The 20,660-nt window shown below is 39.1% G+C and overlaps 1 protein-coding gene across 1 annotated transcript in view; it reads right to left on the minus strand.

The window, feature by feature from the left end:
* Positions 1-20,660, minus strand: part of NPNT (nephronectin) — a 77,801-nt gene that overhangs the window by 18,467 nt on the left and 38,674 nt on the right. The window contains exons 6-10 of the mRNA XM_088020091.1: positions 17,208-17,327; positions 15,841-15,960; positions 13,925-14,059; positions 13,501-13,623; positions 11,553-11,936 (exon numbers count right to left, since the gene is read on the minus strand). Coding sequence (XP_087876217.1) covers positions 11,553-11,936; positions 13,501-13,623; positions 13,925-14,059; positions 15,841-15,960; positions 17,208-17,327 — 882 coding nt within the window. The remainder of the gene's footprint in view (positions 1-11,552; positions 11,937-13,500; positions 13,624-13,924; positions 14,060-15,840; positions 15,961-17,207; positions 17,328-20,660) is intronic.

Consider the following 20,660-nt stretch of genomic DNA (forward strand, 5'->3'; position numbering starts at 1 on the left):
ATTCTGGCATTTGTTGTGAGACTAAAAGATTAAAGATAACACTGTCTTAAATTGTTTCTCTGGTCAGGGTTTTCGTTCAGTGGGAGAGAATGGTGCATATGTAACTCTCCTAATACTCTGAAGGCTCTGAAAGCAAAACCTAGTGGATTTTTAGAGACTACAGAGTGGGGATGAATGATGGGGTTTTATGAGGCAGTCTCCTGCCTCTCTCTCTCCCCTGCCCCCTCCCCGGCCCCTTCTTTCCCTCTCCAGATGAAGAACATACGCATGCATTATAGCTTTAAATGACCAGAGAGAAGCAAATAAAAGGATTGGAAAGGAGTTTCTGAAATTTCCTTAACCACATTAGAGAAAATTCTTAGCCATATACTGATTACTAGCAAAAAGAAAAGGGTTTCTGGGCTCCACAGAAATAAGCCCTTGTCTGCCAAAGCTTTCATCCCATAGGAAGAATCTAAAGTGTTCAAAAGACAGCCCTTTGGGCTGAGAGTAAAGAGCAGAACTGGAAAAAATTTAATCTCTGGTGAAAGGTGGGACACAGACACCGCTCTAGTACTCAGTAAGGAGCCCAATTTACATGGCTCACCTATTTCTCCTTTAATAAAGTTCCAGAACAACTCAAAGCACTGACTGGGGCAATCCCAGGAGAACAGAATATCTAAAAGATGGTTCTTTTTTAAGTATGACCGTAAGGATGAGAACACAACTTTTCCAGAGCAAGAGAATACCTGACACGTTTTCTCTCTCCCTCTTCTAAAGCCAAAGGAAACCATGAAGGGTAGCCCTGTCAGGAACACTCCAGAGCAGGTGGTGAGCAGAGTACCTGATCTCAGGCTGCTGCTGGACACGAGGGGGTGGGGGGTTGTCTGCAGAAGTCCACCTGCTGTGCAGGACACAAGTCAGTGCCCTCAGGCCAAAGAAATTCCTTTAAAGGAAAAACAGCTTTTATTTTTGGAATTTATCAGACACATCCTGTAACATGTTTCCCACCTAGATAGACTCATCTCTCAAAAGGCTGTTGTCACCACTGGCACAGCAAAGAAGTTGAGGGGATCTTGTCTCTTTTAACATCACAATTGTTCACCTAGTTACTATGAACACCTAAAGGAAACAGAGTATTCCAATGATTTGGTAGAAAGCTAGCTACTTCACATGTCCTTTACTTTTTATTTGTATTTTCTCTGCTCACCCAATAGCTCACACTAGCAAATCGATTTGGTTCAAAAGGATCCGGTTAGCTGAAAATAATATTAAAATATAATTAACCATAATAAAAAGCATTTTAAAAATATAGACTCGGAACTGAACACAAAATGGGGCTGTATTTTTATGAGTTAAGTAGGGCATGGTATCATTACTATATAATTGAATTCAACAACAGCCACAGAGGTAGTACCGGCTACCATGTATTGAATTCTTAGTATATGGTGAGAGTTTTATGTGCACCCACAACAGCTCAATGAGGTAGATACTATTATCATCCCCACTTACAGATGAGGAAATGAAGGCATAGGAAGATTTCATAACACGCCCCAAATCAGAGTGGCTACGAGCACAATACTTTTCCTCACAACACTAGAGACAAACGTGCATTCAACTTAAAACATTTTTGATTTCTGACTTTGGTCACGTTCACCAAGAATTCAATCTGTACCTTCCGGGGAGAACGATTTTTTTTTTTTTTTTTTTTTTTTTTTAACCAGCCACCATCAAATCAAATTAAATAGAAATCAAAAACCTTGGAAACTTTCCGAATTCACCGCACCAGCTCCTTCCAAACACCAGCAGAGATGTAATCTTCAGGGAGATGTCAGGCATCTTAGGGTCTCTGGTCTTTACCAGAAAGCAAACCCCTTAGCAGAAACAACCTTTTACCCATTACCACACAGCATCAGAAAAGAGACTAAGAACAATGCGACCACACCAGCCACAGCCTCCGTAAAATCCACAGAAGGAAAACAAGAGAAGGAAACCATACACAGTGCACAGCAGAGCAACAATCTTAAAGTGGAAAGTTTTCTTTTTACTGCCTGATACTTGGAATTTCAACACATTCTCAGGATCTAGAATAACAAAGCAACAGGGAGTCTGGTTCTCTGATAAGGCCACTCCTAAGAGGACCTGATACACATTACATTATATTCTATAATCTTTATTTGGCAACACTTTTCTTCTTTATGTGACCCAGATGCTCCATGCCACATTTTAGGCACAACTGCTACATCTGAAACACTCCACATCTGGCTAGTTCTGTTTCCATTCAAGACACTGTTCTACTGGTTGGAGCGAACATTATGGCTTAGAGAGCCCTGCTTTCCAGTGTGGTCAGCAGATCAACAGCACTACCTGTGAGCTTGTTAGAAATGCAGAATCTCAGGTCCTATCCTAGACCCAATGAATCAGAATTTTCACTTTAACATATTTCCATGTGACTTCTATACACACCGAAGGCAGAGAAGTAGTTCCTTAGAAGGTCTGATTTAGTAAATGTGTGGTAGGGATTAGGAATCTACATCTTAAATAAGCACCCTAGGTTATTCTGGTTCAAAAGCTTCTGACAACACTTTGCAAAAAATCTGCTTCCTGGTCCAAGGGGTATTATATTCCTTGCAGTAATCTGAGCTTCCTAGCTAAAACTGGACATGTCTGACACACTCAATTGTAAAGACAATTTTGAAAAGTTAAAAATAGAAGTTAATAAAATTTTTAATGCATTTTTAAAAACCAGTATATTCTAAATAAAATTAATATGATTGAGAATCAGAATCCCATGGGGTACTTTTTCAAAACACGTAGCTCACTCTCTTCCTGGGGAGAGTGGGATTCTGACCACTGACGCCTCTCCTAAGGAATCTCCTAGAATAAATAACAGTGACCCACAGCAGTGGGAATGGGAAGAGTAAACATCACTGAGTGAGGACAACAAAAGGACAAGGAAAGTCACCCCAAATATCATAAACTGGATAGATTCACAATTACTAATCTGCTCTTTTTTGCTTCCAAACTTTTATATTCACCTGAACATATGTAGACATGTATTTTGTGCCTAATTGGGGTCAAACGGTATATACAGTTCTGTATCTTCTTTTCACTTACCCTTTTTATAACATCAATGTTTTCCCAAGGCATTATTTTTCAAAAAACACTGCTGCATAATATTTCATTGTATTGCTAGACTAGAAATGCATTTCCCCCTAAGTTCCTTAATTTCAGGTTCTACATAAAGTTTATCTTATTTTCTTTGCTTTGGGATAGCTCCTACCTGCTCTGATACCAGATTTTTGTCTTCGGTGCTTAGTCTCCAACTTTTTAGCAATTCCCTGCAGCATATCTCTGGTGTCCAAACAGGCATTCCACCAATTAAATCTGCTTTTCTTGCCCTAAGTCTGCCCAGCGTCTTTCTGCTCTCCCTGACTACCCTCCACCAAGACCTTCCAGAGTCCAAGATCAACCCACTGGTCTCAAAAACTATGCGGATGAGAGCTAATGCACAGTAATTTGTCCAAAGTCACGTAATTCATAAATAATAGAGGTGAGGATTGAAACTGGATCTTCTGGTTCAATGTTTTCTCTCCTTAGCAGGAGTTAAAAACTCCTCAGTTTCACATGCCTCAACACTATTTCCCTACATCATGCTCAAAATTAGAGGTATATTAGAGTTTTCTAGAGAATGTTTACTTTCAATGACTGTGCTATAAGCTGTATTGGAGTAAAAAAAGACCAGAGTCTTAAGTAACTTTGATCATTTGGGGACAAACTATCAGAATCAACAAGTTAAATTTAGCTAGTTCAAGCATTTGAAGAATAACTTAGATTGAGAAAAAGTTGATTCCAACATAAAATTTTATTTCATTCTATTCAATATTTTTGAGTGCCTACTATGTACCAGCCATTGTTTGTTTGTTTTTTGAGATTTTAGTTATTTGTCAAGGAGAGAGAGGGAGTACAAGCTGGGGGAGCGGCAAGCAGAGGGAGAAGCAGGCTCCCTGATGAACAAGAAGCCCGATGCGGGACTCAATCCCAAGACCCTGGGATCATGACCTGAGCCAAAGGCAGACGCTCAACCGACTGAGCCACCCGGGCACCCCTGCATCGGCATTGTGTGACTGTTTCAGGGGAAAACACCGGGGGGATAAATGGCTGCCCACAAATCTGCACTAGACTATACCTGGCAACAGAGGGAAATGATTTAGATTAGAAAAACATGTTTAAAGAAATTCCGCTTGCAGTCAATATTGGGTCAGATGTGACTGTTACAAATCTTTGGACCCTATCATTTGAGACAGATTTGAAAAACGAAGGACGTTCAAAGGCAACCCAAAAAGATTGCTAAGTGGGTTGAAAAACACTCTTCCTTTGAAAAACAGTCTTTCTAAGAAAAGGTTTATGAAACAGAAATTACTGAGCCCAAACAAGAGACAGCTGAGTAATTTCCAGAGAGTGTCCTTTAATACAAAGAATATAGGGTCTGGAGACACTGACCAGCTGTGTCCATCAGCCACAAGTACCTGACCATCCTGCACTGGTGTAAACTACAATTTCAAGAATTTAGATTAATTATGAGAAAGAATATCCCAACAGTAAAATGTGTTATTGTGAGGGACTTTAGTCACCCTTAGAGATTTGGGATATAACTGGGATGATTTCTTTAAAAACTCGTAAGGACATCACACTTGGATAATTAATTGTGTTGATTTAGATGAAAGTTTTTAGGCCCCAAATTAAAATGTAAAAAGGCTGTATTATAATCATTCCTTCTGGATTGCTTATTTGAAGTTTCAAAAAATTTTTTTTTGTTTTGAACCTCTTTTTTTTGTAGTAAAAGGACAAAAATTCCGGCATCAATGATATTTTGTTTACACCTACAAGAAACGTTTTAAGGGGCTGTTTCTTAAATCTTTTTCACATTAAAAAAAAATGCCAACTTTCATACAGGCCAACTTCCAAATAATAAAAGTATAAAGCACAAATTATTTGAGCTAGTCTCAGAAGCTAGGGAAATATATATTTTGAGACATTATATCTACACTGACATCATCTGCCTTCTCATTATCATCAAATTTTCAGATTTAATAATCCACTGAATAGAATGCCAATCTCTAAAAAGAAAGGAGGAAGGGAGAGAAGAAAGAGAGGGGAAAATGGTGGAAGCACCACAGTAAAAAAATAAGGAACAATCAGAAAAGAATATTTTTTAATTCTTAAATATAGATTAAATCTGTTATTATATCGGGCTAGCTTTTGTATAGAAAATTTGATTACATGATGATAATTTATTTTACTTTAAAATGCTATGAGTGATCTATTCATTCCTTTGTTCCACAAATAATGTTCAAGTGCCAATTATGTGCCAGGCATTATTCTAGGTTCTTGAGACATACCAGTGAACAAAACAAAGATCCCTGTCCTCAAAAAATTTGTATTCTAGTAGGGAGATACAACAATAGACACGATCAGTAAATAAATAATACGGTATATTAGAAGGTGATAAATGATATTAAAAAGAGAAAAGCAGGGGCGCCTGGGTGGCTCAGTCATTAAATGTCTGCCTTCGGCTCAGGTCATGATCCCAGGGTCCTGAGATCAAGCCCCGCATTGGGCTCCCTGCTCGGCGGGAAGTCTGCTTCTCTTTCTCCCTCTCCCACTCCCCCTGCTTGTGTTCCTTCTCTTGCTGTGTTTCTGTCAAAAAAATAAATAAAATCTTAAAAAAAGAGAGAGAGAGAGAGAAACAGTAGGTAGAAAGGCATGCTGGTGGGCGCCTGGGTGGCTCAGATGGTTAAGCGTCTGCCTTCGGCTCAGGTCATGATCCCAGGGTCCTGGGATCAAGTCCCGCATCGGGCTCCCTGCTCCTTGGGAGCCTGCTTCTCCCTCTGCCTCTCTCTCTGTCTCTCATGAATAAGTGAATAAAATCTTTAAAAAAAAAAAAAGGCATGCTGGTGGTGGTTGGTAGGGCTCACAATATTGAATATGGGCATCAGGGTGGTCCCCCTGGTGAGCTGACATTTGTGTAAAGAGGCGAGAGAGTGAGCCAAGCTGAGAGCTGGGGGAAGAGTGTCCCAGGGAGAGGGAAGGGCTGGAGCAAAAGTCCGAAGGAGCTGTTTGAGGATCAGTGAGGAGGCTGGAGTGCAGTCAAGGAGGGCAGGGTGTGAGGAGGTAAGATCCTGTAGCACTCTGTGGGACACCAGGTGGACTTACGTTCATATGGAGCCAAGCACGTGCTGATGCACAGCTCTGAACACTGACGTCTCATTTCTGTTCTAAAAGATCCCTCCATTTGCTGGGTTGAGAGGGGACCACGGAGGAAGCAGGGAGACCTGTCAAAGGCTCCTGTGGCACAGGTCCATGGTTCCTCACTCATAATGCTAAAATCCAAAAGCTATTTCTGTAACTCAACCAAACTCTTTGGGAGCCAAATTAGCATAAATATTCCTATGTTTCACTGCAGAAACATTAATCTGTTTCAGTATACATATGTATCTAATTACTTTTCAAAACTCTGAAAAATTCTCTATCCCACAACTTATCTGGATAAAGGAATTTGGACCTGTCCTCCCAGGGAAGAAGGGCTTGGGTCAGGGAGGCAAGCACTGGAGATGGTGAGAGGAGCTCCCACTTGAGATAGAATTTGAAGGCTAACAGCATTTCCACACAGATTGAATCTGGGTATAAAAAGAGTAGTTTAAGAGGACTCCAAGATCTTTCTTTGGCCTTAGCAACTGGTAGGACAGAGGTGACATCTCCTGGGGTGGGAAAGGCTGTGGGCAGAATGTGTTTGGGCTGATAATCAGAAACAATTAGACATGTGGAGTCTGACAGATGTATTTCCATGTAACTAGAAAGGTTCAACAGGCAGATGGATATCCAAGAAAAGTTTGGGGAGAAGTCTGGGTTACAGATGTATCTGTGTTATAATTTTTTCCTTGATTTCCTTTTCCTTGATTTTCTTGATTTCCTAAAATATCTTTAGTCCTTCGTCAGGGGAACAATACATAACTACACACACACTCACACATTATAAAGAAAAGCTCTATTTCACAACCTCTTCCATTAAACAAATATACATCTTTCAATGTAAAGAAAAATATAACTAGAATATAGGGCTGTTTGAAGACTGCCCGGCAGTGGCTGTCGTTAACGTCACCTGAACATTTATGAAATGAGAGTTAAATTCTATTCTCAGACCTGTGGAGAAAAAGGATGGCTTAAGAAATTATTTTGCCAGAAGCGAAGAAAATATCAATGAAGAGAGAGTGTTGAACTAAAACATTGCTAAGTTTCCTTTCTGCTTTCACAGTGAATAACTACTAGCTGTTTGTCTTGAATTAAAAACTTAGAACTCTTCCCTTCCTCAGAAAATAGGGTATAATCACAAGACAGTAAATTAAGAAGTGTCTAAAATACCCTCATCCATGCTACCGTTAAGCAGTGCGATAGCTGAAGATGAACAAGAATGGAATCGGATTTGGGGCGGGCAGTGTCCAGAGGCAGCAACGCTGTCTGTGGCATGTGGCCACCTGGGCATCCAATCAAGGGAATTCTTTCCCAGGGCATGTCTTTAAGATCACACTCTCTCAGAATGAGTGCTCTCAAACATCGTTGGAACTCCATGTTTCCCCAATCTTGTCCTGCTAAATTCTGTTGGTGAACTTTAATGTTATACTTTTAATTCATATGTGCATTGATATAGAGAGGAATAATGGAAAGACACACACACACACATATATATATATATATATATATATTTTTTTTTTAAGAGAGAAAGAGAGAACACCAGTGAGTGGGGAGGGGCACAGGGAGAGGGAGAGAGAATCCCAAGCAGACTCCATGCCCAGCATGGAGCCTGACCTGGGGCTCCATCTCACGACCCTCAGATCATGACCTGAGCCAAAATCAGGAGCTGGATGCTTAACCAACTGCACCACCCAGGCGTCCCAAAAACGACATACTTTTTAAAATGAGAAAATATTAGAAGACTCAGAAAGATGTTCATATCTATGTTAAAGTGTGTTTTTATATTAAGTCGCCAAGTTTTTATGACCCTACATTAAGGCAACAGAATAAAAAAAGTACTATCTTTACTTAAGCACCCATGAATAAACATCCCACTATATGATCACAAAGAGATGAAAACAAAACAAAGCAGAGGAGTAAGAAAGAGACAATGCTGAGAGAGAACAAAGGAAAGGAAGGGAGGCAAAGAGGAGAAAGATTTAAAAAAAAAAATCATTTTCAGGGTGCCTGGGTGGTTCAGTCAGTTAAGTGTCTGCCTTCGGCTCAGGTCATGATCCCAGGGTCCTGGGATCCAGCCTCACATGGGGCTTTCTGCTCAGTGGAGAGCCTGCTTCTTCCCCCTCCCTCTGCCTGCCGCTCCCCCTGCTTGTGTTCACTCGCTCTGTCAAATAAATAAAATCTTTAAAAAAAATACATTTTCAAATAAAACATGTGAATGTAAAACATATTACTGGATCTACTATCAGATTCCTCTAAAAATTACGTTTATTGCCTAAAACATACACAATTACAACTATATCAGAATTAGAGAATTTCAATCTCTCTTTAAATGGACAAGGACCTAGAAGAGAAATTTGAGAGTCACATACAAGCAAAAAGAAACTTCTCTTAAAAATTCACAAATGTCAGTGTTCTTTTCGCCTGTTAAAAAAAGATTTGCACAGTATTCAATATAAAGAAGCAAAGTTTGGTTCTGTCAGGGAGCAGTGGGAAAAGGAAAAGAGGAGACAGGAGGAGTGAATGCAAAGGTGGCTAACAGCACGGTGACACATGACATAAATACAGGGAGCATTTGCAAGTTGTAAAATTACACATTTTGGTCTGCTAACAAGGGAACAACCTCTTCCTCCTTCAAAACTTGCTGCTTTACCTCTAGCCTCTATCTCTATGGGTGATACCATCCTTTACCCACTCACCCACTGAAAATCTGAGGTCTCTGATCTGATCTAGCTCAAGTCTTCTAGATCCAACCACCAGGGCACAGCAAGCACAAGGGACAGGTTTGCCGGAAGGTTACTGCATATGTGAGCCTGCTTCCTACCTCTGTGCCTTTGGTGTGCTGTTCCCATGAACTGTATAGTCCCTGTCTTTCCTCAAGCTCTTTGCCCCCGCCCGCCCCAATACTTCCTGCCTGGAGAGCTGATTAGGTGCTCTAATCTCTTTCGTTAACCCAGTATCCCAGTTATTTTCTGGGCAACTATCTTTCCCACCAGATTATACCTTATCTGTTTTATCTTTGTAAATCCAATGCCTCATACAGGGCCTGGAATTCTAAAACACACTCAAAATTGTTTACTGATTAAATTTAGTTAAATTAGATTAAAAGTTAAATGGGATGTGATATAGTTAGGTTTCCCATCTCTGAGGGTTTTTGACTAAATCTAAGTATATTAGGAGAATTCCCACACTGGATAAGAAATGAGATCTACCATATGACTTTGTGATATTCCTTCCATTTCTACACACATTGTAATTTGCCCAGTTGACTGCCTTTTATACAGTTCTTTATAATATTTAACAATAAAGACATATGACTTATACTTTGTACAGCTAATTCTTTTTATGTTTCATTCTTATTCAAGGCATGGCCAATGATGGAAATGCCACTGTAAAGAGCTTATTAAAAACGTGCCAACACAAAAGACCCTGAGTAGCCAAAGCAATCCTGAGAAAGAAGAACAAAGCAAGAAGCATCATGCTTCCTGATTTCAAGCTATATTATAAAGCTATAGTCATCAAAACAGTATGATATTCACATAAAAACAGATGCACAGACCAATGGAACAAAATCGATAGTGCAGGAGTAAACCCAAGCATGTTTGACATGGGAGCCATGAATACTCAATGGCGAAAAGACAGTCTTTTCAATAAATGGTTCTAGGAAAATTGGATATTCACATGCGAAAGAATGAAAGTAGACCCTTATCTTATATAACATAAACATATTAACTCAAAATTGATTAAAGACTTGACCATAAGACCTGAAACCACGAAACTCCTAGAAGAAAATATAGGAAAAAACTCCTTGACATGGGACTTGGCAATGAATTTTTGGATATGATACCTAAAGCATAAGCAATAAAATAAAAAAGAAAAAAAAAAACCAAGTGGGACTGCAACAAACAAAAAGGCTTCTGCATGGCAAAAGAAACCATCAACAAAACGAAAAGACAGCCTATGGAATGGAGAAAAATATTTGAAAACAATACATCTGATATGGGGCTAATATCTAAAATACACAGGGAACTCATAAACTCAATAGCAAAAAACCCCAACCAATCTGATTAAAAATGGGCAGGCGATCTGAATAGATAGCTTTCCAAAGAGGACACACAGAAGGGCAACAGACACATGAAGAGAGGCTCAACATCACTAATTGCGAGGGAAATAAAGCCACAATGAGATAGCACTCTGTCCCTGCTAGAATGGCCATCATCAAAAAGACAAGAGATAGGGCACCTGGGTGGCTCAGTTGGTTGGGCGACTGCCTTCGGCTCAGGTCATGATCCTGGAGTCACGGGATCGAGTCCCACATCGGGCTCCCTGCTCAGCGGGGAGTCTGCTTCTCCCTCTGACCTTCCTCCCTCTCATGTGCTCTCTCTCACTCTCTCTCTCAAATAAATAAATAAAATCTTAAAAAAAAAAAAAAAGACAAGAGATAACAAATACTGGCAAGGAGGTGGAAAAAAGAGAACCCTTGTCCATGGTCAGTAGGAATGTAAATTAGTGCAGCCACCATGGAAAACAGTATGGAGGTTCCTCAAAAAATTAAAACTAGAACTGCCACATGATCCAGCAATTCCACTTTTGGATATTTATCCAAAGAAAATGAAAATATTATGTCAAAGAGACATCTCCACTCCCATGGTCACTGCAGCATTATTTACAATAGCCATGACATGGAAACAACCTAAGCGTCCATCAATGGATAAGTAAATAAAGAAGGTGTGGTACGAATACACAATGGGATATATACATAATTCAGCCTTTAAATAAATGAGAAAATACTGCCATCTGAGATAGTCTGGATACACCTGAGGCATTATGCTAAGTGAAATGTCAGACAGAGAAAGACAAATACTGTATGATCTCACATACTATATGTAAAATCTTAAAAAAATAAAACCTTACAGAAAATGGTCAGATTTGTGATTACCAAAAGTGGTGGTGGTGGGGGGGGGTGGAGAACAGGAGGAAAGTAGTCAAAAGGTACAAAACTCCAGTTATAAGATCAATATGTACTAGGGATATAATGTACAATGTTATGACTACAGTTGACACTACTGTAGGACTTATATGAAAGTTGTTATGAGAGTAGATCCAAAGACTTCTCATCACAGAAAAATTTTGTTCCTGTTTCTTTTGTACCTATATGAGATGATGGATGTTAACTAAACTTATTATGGTCAATACTTCATGATACATGTAAGTCAAATCATTATGCTATAGTCCCTAAACTTATATGGTGCTGTATATCAATTATATCTCAACACAACTAGAAAAAAAACTCCAAAATACGTGCTAACATTTCTATGACTTACTGAACACGTCTCCTCTGGGTTTCTGAGGATCTGTGTGTATCCTGTTGTCAACTGTAATCCATCTTGGAGAGGTAGTGGCAATGGGTGTTGCAGGGGTCAATCTGGTGCTTGGGCTTTCTGGGCTTGTTGTGGGTGGAGATGTTCCGAGTTCTGTGAACGGGGGTGGCGTCAGCTCTGCCGTTGGCCTTGGTGCAGGTCTTGTTGTTGGCTTAGAAGTGGGCCTGTTCGTAATAACAGGAGGGATATATGGTGTCTTCAGAGGCCACCTAGTACTTCCAACATCAGGAATCCAGTTACTGTGTCCTCCATCACCCTTTGAAATGGTACCATTACCCTTTGGTACATGAATTGGACCTGAAGGTTCAATCATGACTTTTGGAATATCTGAAAGAGTCAAAAGATTTAAATTAGTGTGTCTCTCTAAAAGTTCGGTTGTGGAATCAAATTGTGAAAACACATTAGAATATCTCATGATAACTAGGCTTACTTTTCACATTTAGAATATTCCCCTACTGTAAGTCATGCTGTTTTCCAAATAATAACTATGTGTGGATATGTATATGATATACAGATATATATTCATACACATACATATTCATCCTGTAGATATATGCAAAAATTATACTGGTATTTCTGTAATGGATATGTATTATTTGCAACACAAAGAATTTCAAGTATTTGTAAAATGGAAATAAACAACAATCCTTGAGATTTTTAAAATGCAGAAACATTCTAAGTTTTTTAAAATATGAGAAATATTTGTTCAGAATCTATGTTAAGTGTCCCTAGGGCACACATATACTATAAAATCATGTTTTGAATAATCCTTTTCTCTTCGATACTCTATGTAAATTCAACTCATGCAAAATATGTTAAGTGTTCCGTATATTTTTTTACGATTTTATTTATTTATTTGAGAGAGTAAGAGAGCACGAGCGGGAGGGGCAAAGGGAGAGGGAGAGAGAATCCCAAGTAAACTCTGCGCTAAGTGTGGAGCCAGACACTGGGCTCGATCTCACGACCCCAAGATCATGACCTGAATGGAAACCAAGAGTTGGACACTTAGCTGACTATGCCACCCAGGCGCCCTAAATGTTCTGTATATTTTTGAAGTTTGTTTGCATTCCCCCTTACTAATTTATACGACTGCTTAAAAAAACTTCCGAGGTCACCGTGATTATCTGTGGAATCTTTTTCGGTGATTATCGTCACCAAAAGGAATTAATATTTACTCTTCCTGGAACAGTATACTCTAGGCCTGGAGTATGACTACATGATCCTTCAAAAATCCTTTAACTCCCATGGTTTTAAGGCTCATCGTTTTCAGTAAATATTTTACTCCAAAGCTTTAAAAATTATCTACTGTCATATGAAATGTATGCTAAATTATGGCCTTTAATTTGTAAAACTTTCATCTTGGAGGTTATTTTTTTCATGTTTATCTACTAACATAGCCATATTCCAAACAGCTTGTAAGGATTTAAAAAGCAAAACTGTCCTAAATTTAGAGAAAAGAAATATCGGAATGATTTTTTAATAGTAGAATTAGAAGACATAAAACAGAGGAACAAAAAATAAGGTATATATTCAGATTTTCCACCTGTCATAATGTAATGCTAATGACAAACATTTACTTCTGATTTTAACAAAATCAAATTCTCAGGGAGAGCTCCATCATTTCTTGCCAGCCAAAGGTAAGCTATTGAGACATTTTAGCAAAGGAATTAAACACTCTTAAGATTAGAATGCATTACTGAGTCTTTAACTTTTTTAAAATACCTGAACAAGTGATTTGCCTGTTTGCAGAAAATACAGACTAACGTAATTAGCTATAAAAAGTATGCTTTTTGGATAATTAATCCTGTTCTTCATCTTTCCCAGTAATGCCCTTCATGGTAAGCCTGTATTTCCTGCTAGAATTCAGAGCCGGGAGATAAGCATTACTCACACACACAATTCAGTCCATCACCCTCGTATCCATCTCTACATTGACACTTGTAGGACCCGTGTACGTTGTAACATCGAGCAAAGCGGCTGCAATGATACTGACCAAGGGAGCATTCATCTATATCTGCATTGCGAAGTAGGAAAAGAAGAAGTTTATTTGGGAGAGAAGTATGAAGACATCAAAAATATATAGTTTCAAAACAAAAAAAAAATTTTTTTTTTGGAAGTTCCACGTAAAACCAGCAGATAAACGGAAGAAACAAAGTACACGTGCATCCAGAACCACCAGATGGTTGCACAGCGCTTCTGTTTAATGTGATGCCAGCACCGTCCCCGGCCGCTGATTTCCCAGTCGCCACCACAGGTAGGAGGGCTTCCTGCGTCCCAGGAAGAAGCAACACAAAGTGATGGTTGAGGCTCATTACCGTGACACTGGTATTTGCCTCCAATGTACATGAGGTCGAAGCCTTTCTGACACTTGCAGATGTAACTCCCAAAAGTGTTGACACACTGCCTAAATCGAGGGCAGGAGGCGCTTCCAGTAGCACATTCATCGACATCTAGAAACATAAATCAATTGCGACTTAGAAAGAGCAACATCATGTTCAGAGGGAATGGGTTTTGTTCGCAAATGGCTGCCTGGCACTGGGCGGCTCATCATAAGTGTCATCCAGCTGGTAGCCCCGACAGGCTAGATAAATTCCACATCTCCAAATTTCACCGCATCCTCCTAACCAGAGCCATCCTGTTCCTGCACCATCTCTGCACAGACTGCACCTGCATCCACTAGTTGTTCCGAATGGAAACATGAGGCATCCTTACAACCCTATTTCCTATAACGCAAAATCATCAAGCCCAGTTAATCAGGCCTAGTCTTCTTTTCACCCACTGCCACTACCCAAGCTACCATCTTCCAGGTTAGACTGTGACAAGAACCTCCGAACCGGTCTCTTCCCCGCCAGTCTTACCCCTCCAGAGCATTCCCACTCAACTGTCAAAATGCTCTACTGCAACCCAAGATTGGAATATTAAAACTCAACTGTTCTGCTTGCTTTTTAAGTTAAATCCTCATTCCTCAATGTGTGTGAACACCCTGCCCTAACTATGTAATCCTTACGTACCTCCCCGGTTATGTGTCAAGCCCCCACCCCTCATACTCAGTCTGCACGGAAGCCACATTGGCCTGCTTTCTTTCAAAACCCCACACTGGCCAGCCACTGCCCTCTCTCACTGAGGTGCCTACCCTGTTTGCACCTGCTTGGTGATTCTTCACACGGCCAGTGGTCCAGGTCTTACTGAAGGGTTTTCCTTGACCGTTACTTTCTAAAATAAACCCTCTGTGTTTTCCTCTTAGTACCTCATATTAACTTTTAGTATTGTTTGTAATTTTATTAGATATTTGTTTCTTTTCTGTCTTCCCCATTAGAGTATCAGTTTTGTGAGGATCAAAATCACATCTGCTTTGTCCACTACGGTATATCCTAGCAGTTGGCACAGTGCCTGAAATATAGAAAGTATTAAATCAGTGTCTCTTGAATCACTGACTACCTCTAGTTCTTGAGTAGGTACTACATGCTAGGTACTCTGCTCAGCTCTTTGCATACATAATCCCATTCAATCCTTACAATGGTTCTAGGTGGTATTACTCCTATTTAAAAAAAATATTTTATTTATTTGACAGAGAAAGTGAGACAGCACAAGCAGGGGGAGCAGCAGAGAGAGAGGGAGAAGCAGGCTCAGCAGGAGTCCTATGTGGGGCTCGATCCCAGGAGCCTGGGATCATGACCTGAGTGGAAGGCAGATGCTTAACCGACTAAGCCACCCAGGTGCCCCACATTACTTCCATTTTTAAAAGATGAAGAGACTCAAGCTCAAAGAAAGGAAGTCTCTTGCTTAAGGTTACATATCAAGCACATGGCAGCACTAGGTTTGAGATCAAAGCCCAGATTTAACCACAAACCTATACTGTCTTAGCTAAATTACAGGAAAACAAATCTAACTTTTAGTGCAGCATGTACAATCTAACCCTGCCTACCTATTCAGCTTCATCATTCATTGCTTCTTAACATTCTAGAAATACTGTGCTCTTTTAAACTTCAGAGCCTTTGCACATATGATTTCCTCTGCCCAAAACTTCCACCTGTCCCTCATTTTTAGAGAAACAAGACTTCCATTATCCATTCACAGAGAGAGGTCCTCTCCTTGAGGCATGTGCTATCTTGTAAGGATAGCCAACTGCTTGATGAAGGCAACTGCCTCTTCCCCGTACTGCCATCACCTTTCACTTTCTCCTTTTATCCTGCGGGGGCTTCTGACAGAGATGCTTGATTTTACAACTCACCCACACAGGTCCTCCCATCGGGAGCCAGCTGTAGGCCAGGAGAGGGGCACTGGCACCGTATCTGTCCTTTGACAACATCACAGCCATACTGACAGTTGGCCATGGAGCACGTCAGGGCACCTGGAAAGAGTGTGACTGGCTGACTCAGAAAGGCAGAGGACAAATTCTGTAACCAAAATAACGTGGGTTGTTTTTTTTTTTTTTTTTTACTTGACACTGAATCAACAACGAAGACAAAAAGCCCTCAATTATCCAACAGTCGCTATTCCTCATCTGAGGAAGATCTTTAATGCATTTAAAAAATGAAAAGACAAATCTATCTCACATAGATTATCTGGAAATTTTTCCAGTGGCCAAGGAAAGTGGACAATTGAGGTAATTTTCTAGATTATTCATGCTAAATGCTGATCTTCACTAAAACATCCAATTAATTTTCTCAATCTCCCACTAAATTTTTCTAGGGACAGATTTCCTACTGGGTCGTACAATGTTAGAGGATTCTAACATCACTACTACATGGTCTTAAACATGAATTCACTTAATTCTAAAGGTTCCAAGTTAAATATGCAATGCTAAATAAGATTAACTGAAACTTATTAATAAAATACAACCCAGTTAGAGAGAGATAACTGATAATTAACTAATTGATAACTAACTTAACAGATAACTCAGTAAAAATAACAATCAAGTCCTCAATTGTCAGAGATCATAGAAACACAAACTCAATTCAACGTTCAGCCCACAGAAAATTTCAGGGGATTGTCCATCTTATAAACACATCCAAATGATAGTAGAAAAACATGATACATCTCTTTCTCACAAAGACACATGAAATCTAATGTTATTGGAATCATTTGATGTAGATTTTTTTTTTGGAAAGTGTTATCTTAATCTTTAGACTATTAGAAAGAACTGTAAAAGTGAAGTGAGAAGGTACTTATGAATGGTTTATGCTCAGTCAACAGACTTGATGGATTCGTTACCAGCTAACGGTTTATAGTGTCCATGCTTGTGAACAGCAACACAGTCCTCACATAGGCACTAAAGTTCTTTTTCTAGCTAGAACAGTTCTTTGCCCAGATAGAAGACAGGCAAAAGCGTGTTGGGAAAAACACTAGAAAATACATTTAGTTTTACGATTCTTAAATACCACTTCCAAATCCATTTAACGCTGGCGCCCATGGTAAAATAATGCTAGACATGTCAAATGGGCAACTTTTATTTTGGTTTTCCATTCCAGAGGCACACATATAAATACATGCTCACATCCTGGTTAGGAGGGCCTGGGAGGCTATTTTCATATACCCTATCAGAGCACGTGAGATCAAGCCAGAGCACTTATAAAACAGTTAAGATTCTCGACATACTTGAGCAGGACCCATCTGGCATGAGCATATATCCGTTGAGACAGTAGCACTTGTAGCTGCCGTAAGTGTTCATGCACCTGTGCTTGCAAGGCCGCGGCTTCAGGCCACACTCATTTAGATCTGAAAAGAACGGGGGTCGACGCAGAAAAATGAGAAAGCCTCAACACTAATATAAAACCATTCAAAATACCTCTCTTTATTGAAGAATGAACAAGAAAAGCAGGACAAGCTGTAGCAACCAGCTCTTATTAACATAAGAGAGAAAGCCTGTTTATACCATCTGAATTTCTATGCTGGTTACACGAGGGGTGTGAAGACCAAATGCTTCATAACAATGAGAGGGCTGTGTGAATTTTTGGAGCTTAGATTACGTAGTACCTGTGGTCTCTGTCCACAAAGGACGGCTGGAAAAATTCTCACAGACACATGCCTATCATCGCGACCATCTTCCTCATGGATAGAGGTGCCCTGCCATCTACCTAACTGACTCCAACCTCTTCCAAATAGCTGAGTTTACTATTAGCTTCACTCCTGACTATGGGATCTTTCCCTTTCCATTTCCTTCTGCCTCTGTTTTAAAAAGATACTCTGTGAGCCTATCTTAGTTTAGAGGAAGTATTTTAAAACATTCAACTGCTTCGACCTTTCCAAAGGAAAGCTCTATTTTCAGAGCGTAAGAGCTACATGAATTAGAGTGATCACTATTATGGTTTCTCTCATTCAATTTTATAGATTCTATACTGATCTCAAAGAAGAAATTTCAGCTTCCTGCTTTACTGATGTATTCAAGTCACAAAATAAACCACCTCAAAACCTACTCTCCAACATATTTTCATTCATTTGGCAGTTAAGGCATATGGAAATACTAAGGGATGACACATAATGGACTACTATTATGTATTTTGGGTTTGTTGGTTTAAATACCAACATAAACTAATTAACTCCACATAAGAATTTTCTAACCCAAGTTGAATACTGCTTCAAGCGAACATAAAACTCATAATGGCAAACACTAAAATAGTAATGCCCAAAATACAGACTTCATTAAAAAGAAATATGACTACATGTTTATTTTGTCTGGAACTGCCAGCGTAAGCACCTGATTAGATAAATTATCTATTATTCCATGTCACCAAATCAGATATATATCTAGTGGCAAAGGTGTTTTCATCTAATCAAATTTAAATCTGACCTGCTCACTTACTGGAAATCTACATATTTCACTTAATTAAACCACCAAATTACACTGTTTTAAAACCACCTAATAATTATTACGTTTATAAATGTTTTCATATTTTACTGACTTTCTAACTTGGGTCTTTTTTCTAACCTTAACACAACAGTGAGCAGGTCCCCAGCTGGGCGAAGCCTAGGAAGGTTAACTAAGTAAATTAGGTACCTTCATCATCTCCTTTGCTTTTTTCAATTTTCTACTTTTTTGTCTCATGGCCAGTCATAGGCATTCAAAACAGAATTAACATTTTAAAATATATTTTTAAAAAATTTTCTCAAAGAAAGTGCCTTGCAGATTATAGTATCAACACAAATTTGACTTCTCTGTTAAATGAAGTAAAAATTTTAAATCAAGGGAGAAAGAAATTCACTCTACCTCTCATATTCTTCTACCCTGTTATCTCAATATTGACTGAAAATCAGAGTCAGGGAATCTTTTCTCATGTTCTAAGAGAAGTCAATTATCATTCCTAATATACCCAAAGATCCCTGCAGATACACACCTGGCTTTGGTAAGTCCCTGACTGATATTAAATGGTATTAAAATCTGAGCAAATTATTAGAAAAAGGCTTTGTTTTTAATATTTTTTGCACTAAGCAAATATAAAACAGAACAGTACAACAAAGCCATTGAGTAAGACTAAATTTTGTATCTCAAGGGAAGGATATTGATGGATAGAAAAATGTGTCAATTAAGAAACCTTAGGCTAGGCTTATAAAAGATTTTATTTATTTATTTGACAGAGAGAGAGACACAATAGCAAGAGAGGGAACACAAGCAGGGGGAGTGGGAGAGGGAGAAGCAGGCTTCCCACGGAGCAGAGAGCCTGATGCGGGACTCGATCCCAGGACCCTAGGATCATGACCTGAGCCAAAGGCAGACGCTTAATGACTGAGACGCCCAGGCTAGGCTTATTTTTAGAGCCACAGAAGCGTTTGTGGGTTCCTGACAAACTGGCCAGAGGTTTATAGCTCTAAGCAGCTTATATGTAAGGGATACTTATGCTGATGGAAATTTCTTTATTCACCCTGTCCATGAACCTAAAGCTGAAGCTAAGCTGAGGCAGCTCTAATCTTGACCAATAAAGAACCCCTCAAGATTGCTAGGAGAAGAGTTTTCATGATCCAGACTGGGGCTGCTGGTGGTCTTCAGTCCAGATTTATTCTTTCCTTCCCATGAGAAAAAGCACTTTGGGGTTAAGAATCATGAAACTGAAAGGAAGTGAAAAACAATGTCGTAATTCAAAAACAAACAAATAAAAACAACTCCCCACCTGGGAATCACTCTATGAAATATTATGGAAGAAGAAATAAACATGCAACCTTCGATGGGTAAATGTAGAGACATTTGTTGTCTATATTACTAATTTGACACATGAATATCCAAAGACATTGACAGCCATTTGAGAAAGCCATACTCTAACAGCTGGTGACGGGGTGGCTGATATTCCCGGACAGTTGGCTGGTGTTGAGGTCTCCAGGGATTACCATTACTACCCATCTGCTACAGGCAAACGTGTCCTAAAAACTCCACACTAACCCTTACAAAAACCACTGCAGAAATTATGAAATAGAATTCCACAATAATCCATGTTATCAATTTTTACCAAATATCAAACTTCTGCTAAAGCAGGGAGCTTCAAAATACTGAAAGCATCTGGTGTCACAGTGATAAACTTCTTTTTGTCAATTTTCTTCAGGGCTTCTAGTCTATTATTATCATAACTTTGTTTTCTTATTGACCTAATGCCTTATAAAATTGAGTTAATATGTACTGCTTCCAAAATCTCATAGACTACTGACCTAGTAATGCTTGTGTTACTATCAAGTCTGAAGTTCAAAAACACTTCCAATTTATAGTAAATTCTCCTATGCTAATAAACAGAACAATACAAAGAACAAGCTCCTTGATCACACTTTCTCAAATCAATCTTAAAAGCTGATAAAAAGAACCTAGGGAAGAAAACCTTAGTGTATTTACTTAAATTCACTTCAATCTTGCTCTTTCTCTAGAAGTTTATAACATAAATTATAAGGAAAATCTGTAATAAAAAACAATGAATTCTGTCATGTGCCTATCTTATCACATCAAAAGACATCACTTTACAATTAAACCACTTACATTTCAAATGCTTTAATTACGAAGTATACATTCTTAAAGAACATTTATTACAATGAGGAGTATATTTAAGCAAGTTGTTGGATTCAGGAGCTTGGGGA

Source organism: Eumetopias jubatus, unplaced genomic scaffold (assembly GCF_037043125.1).
Source record: "Eumetopias jubatus isolate StellerSeaLion01/CBP00866 unplaced genomic scaffold, mEumJub1_p1.0 scaffold_2, whole genome shotgun sequence".
Classification (NCBI taxonomy): Eukaryota; Metazoa; Chordata; class Mammalia; order Carnivora; family Otariidae; genus Eumetopias; species Eumetopias jubatus.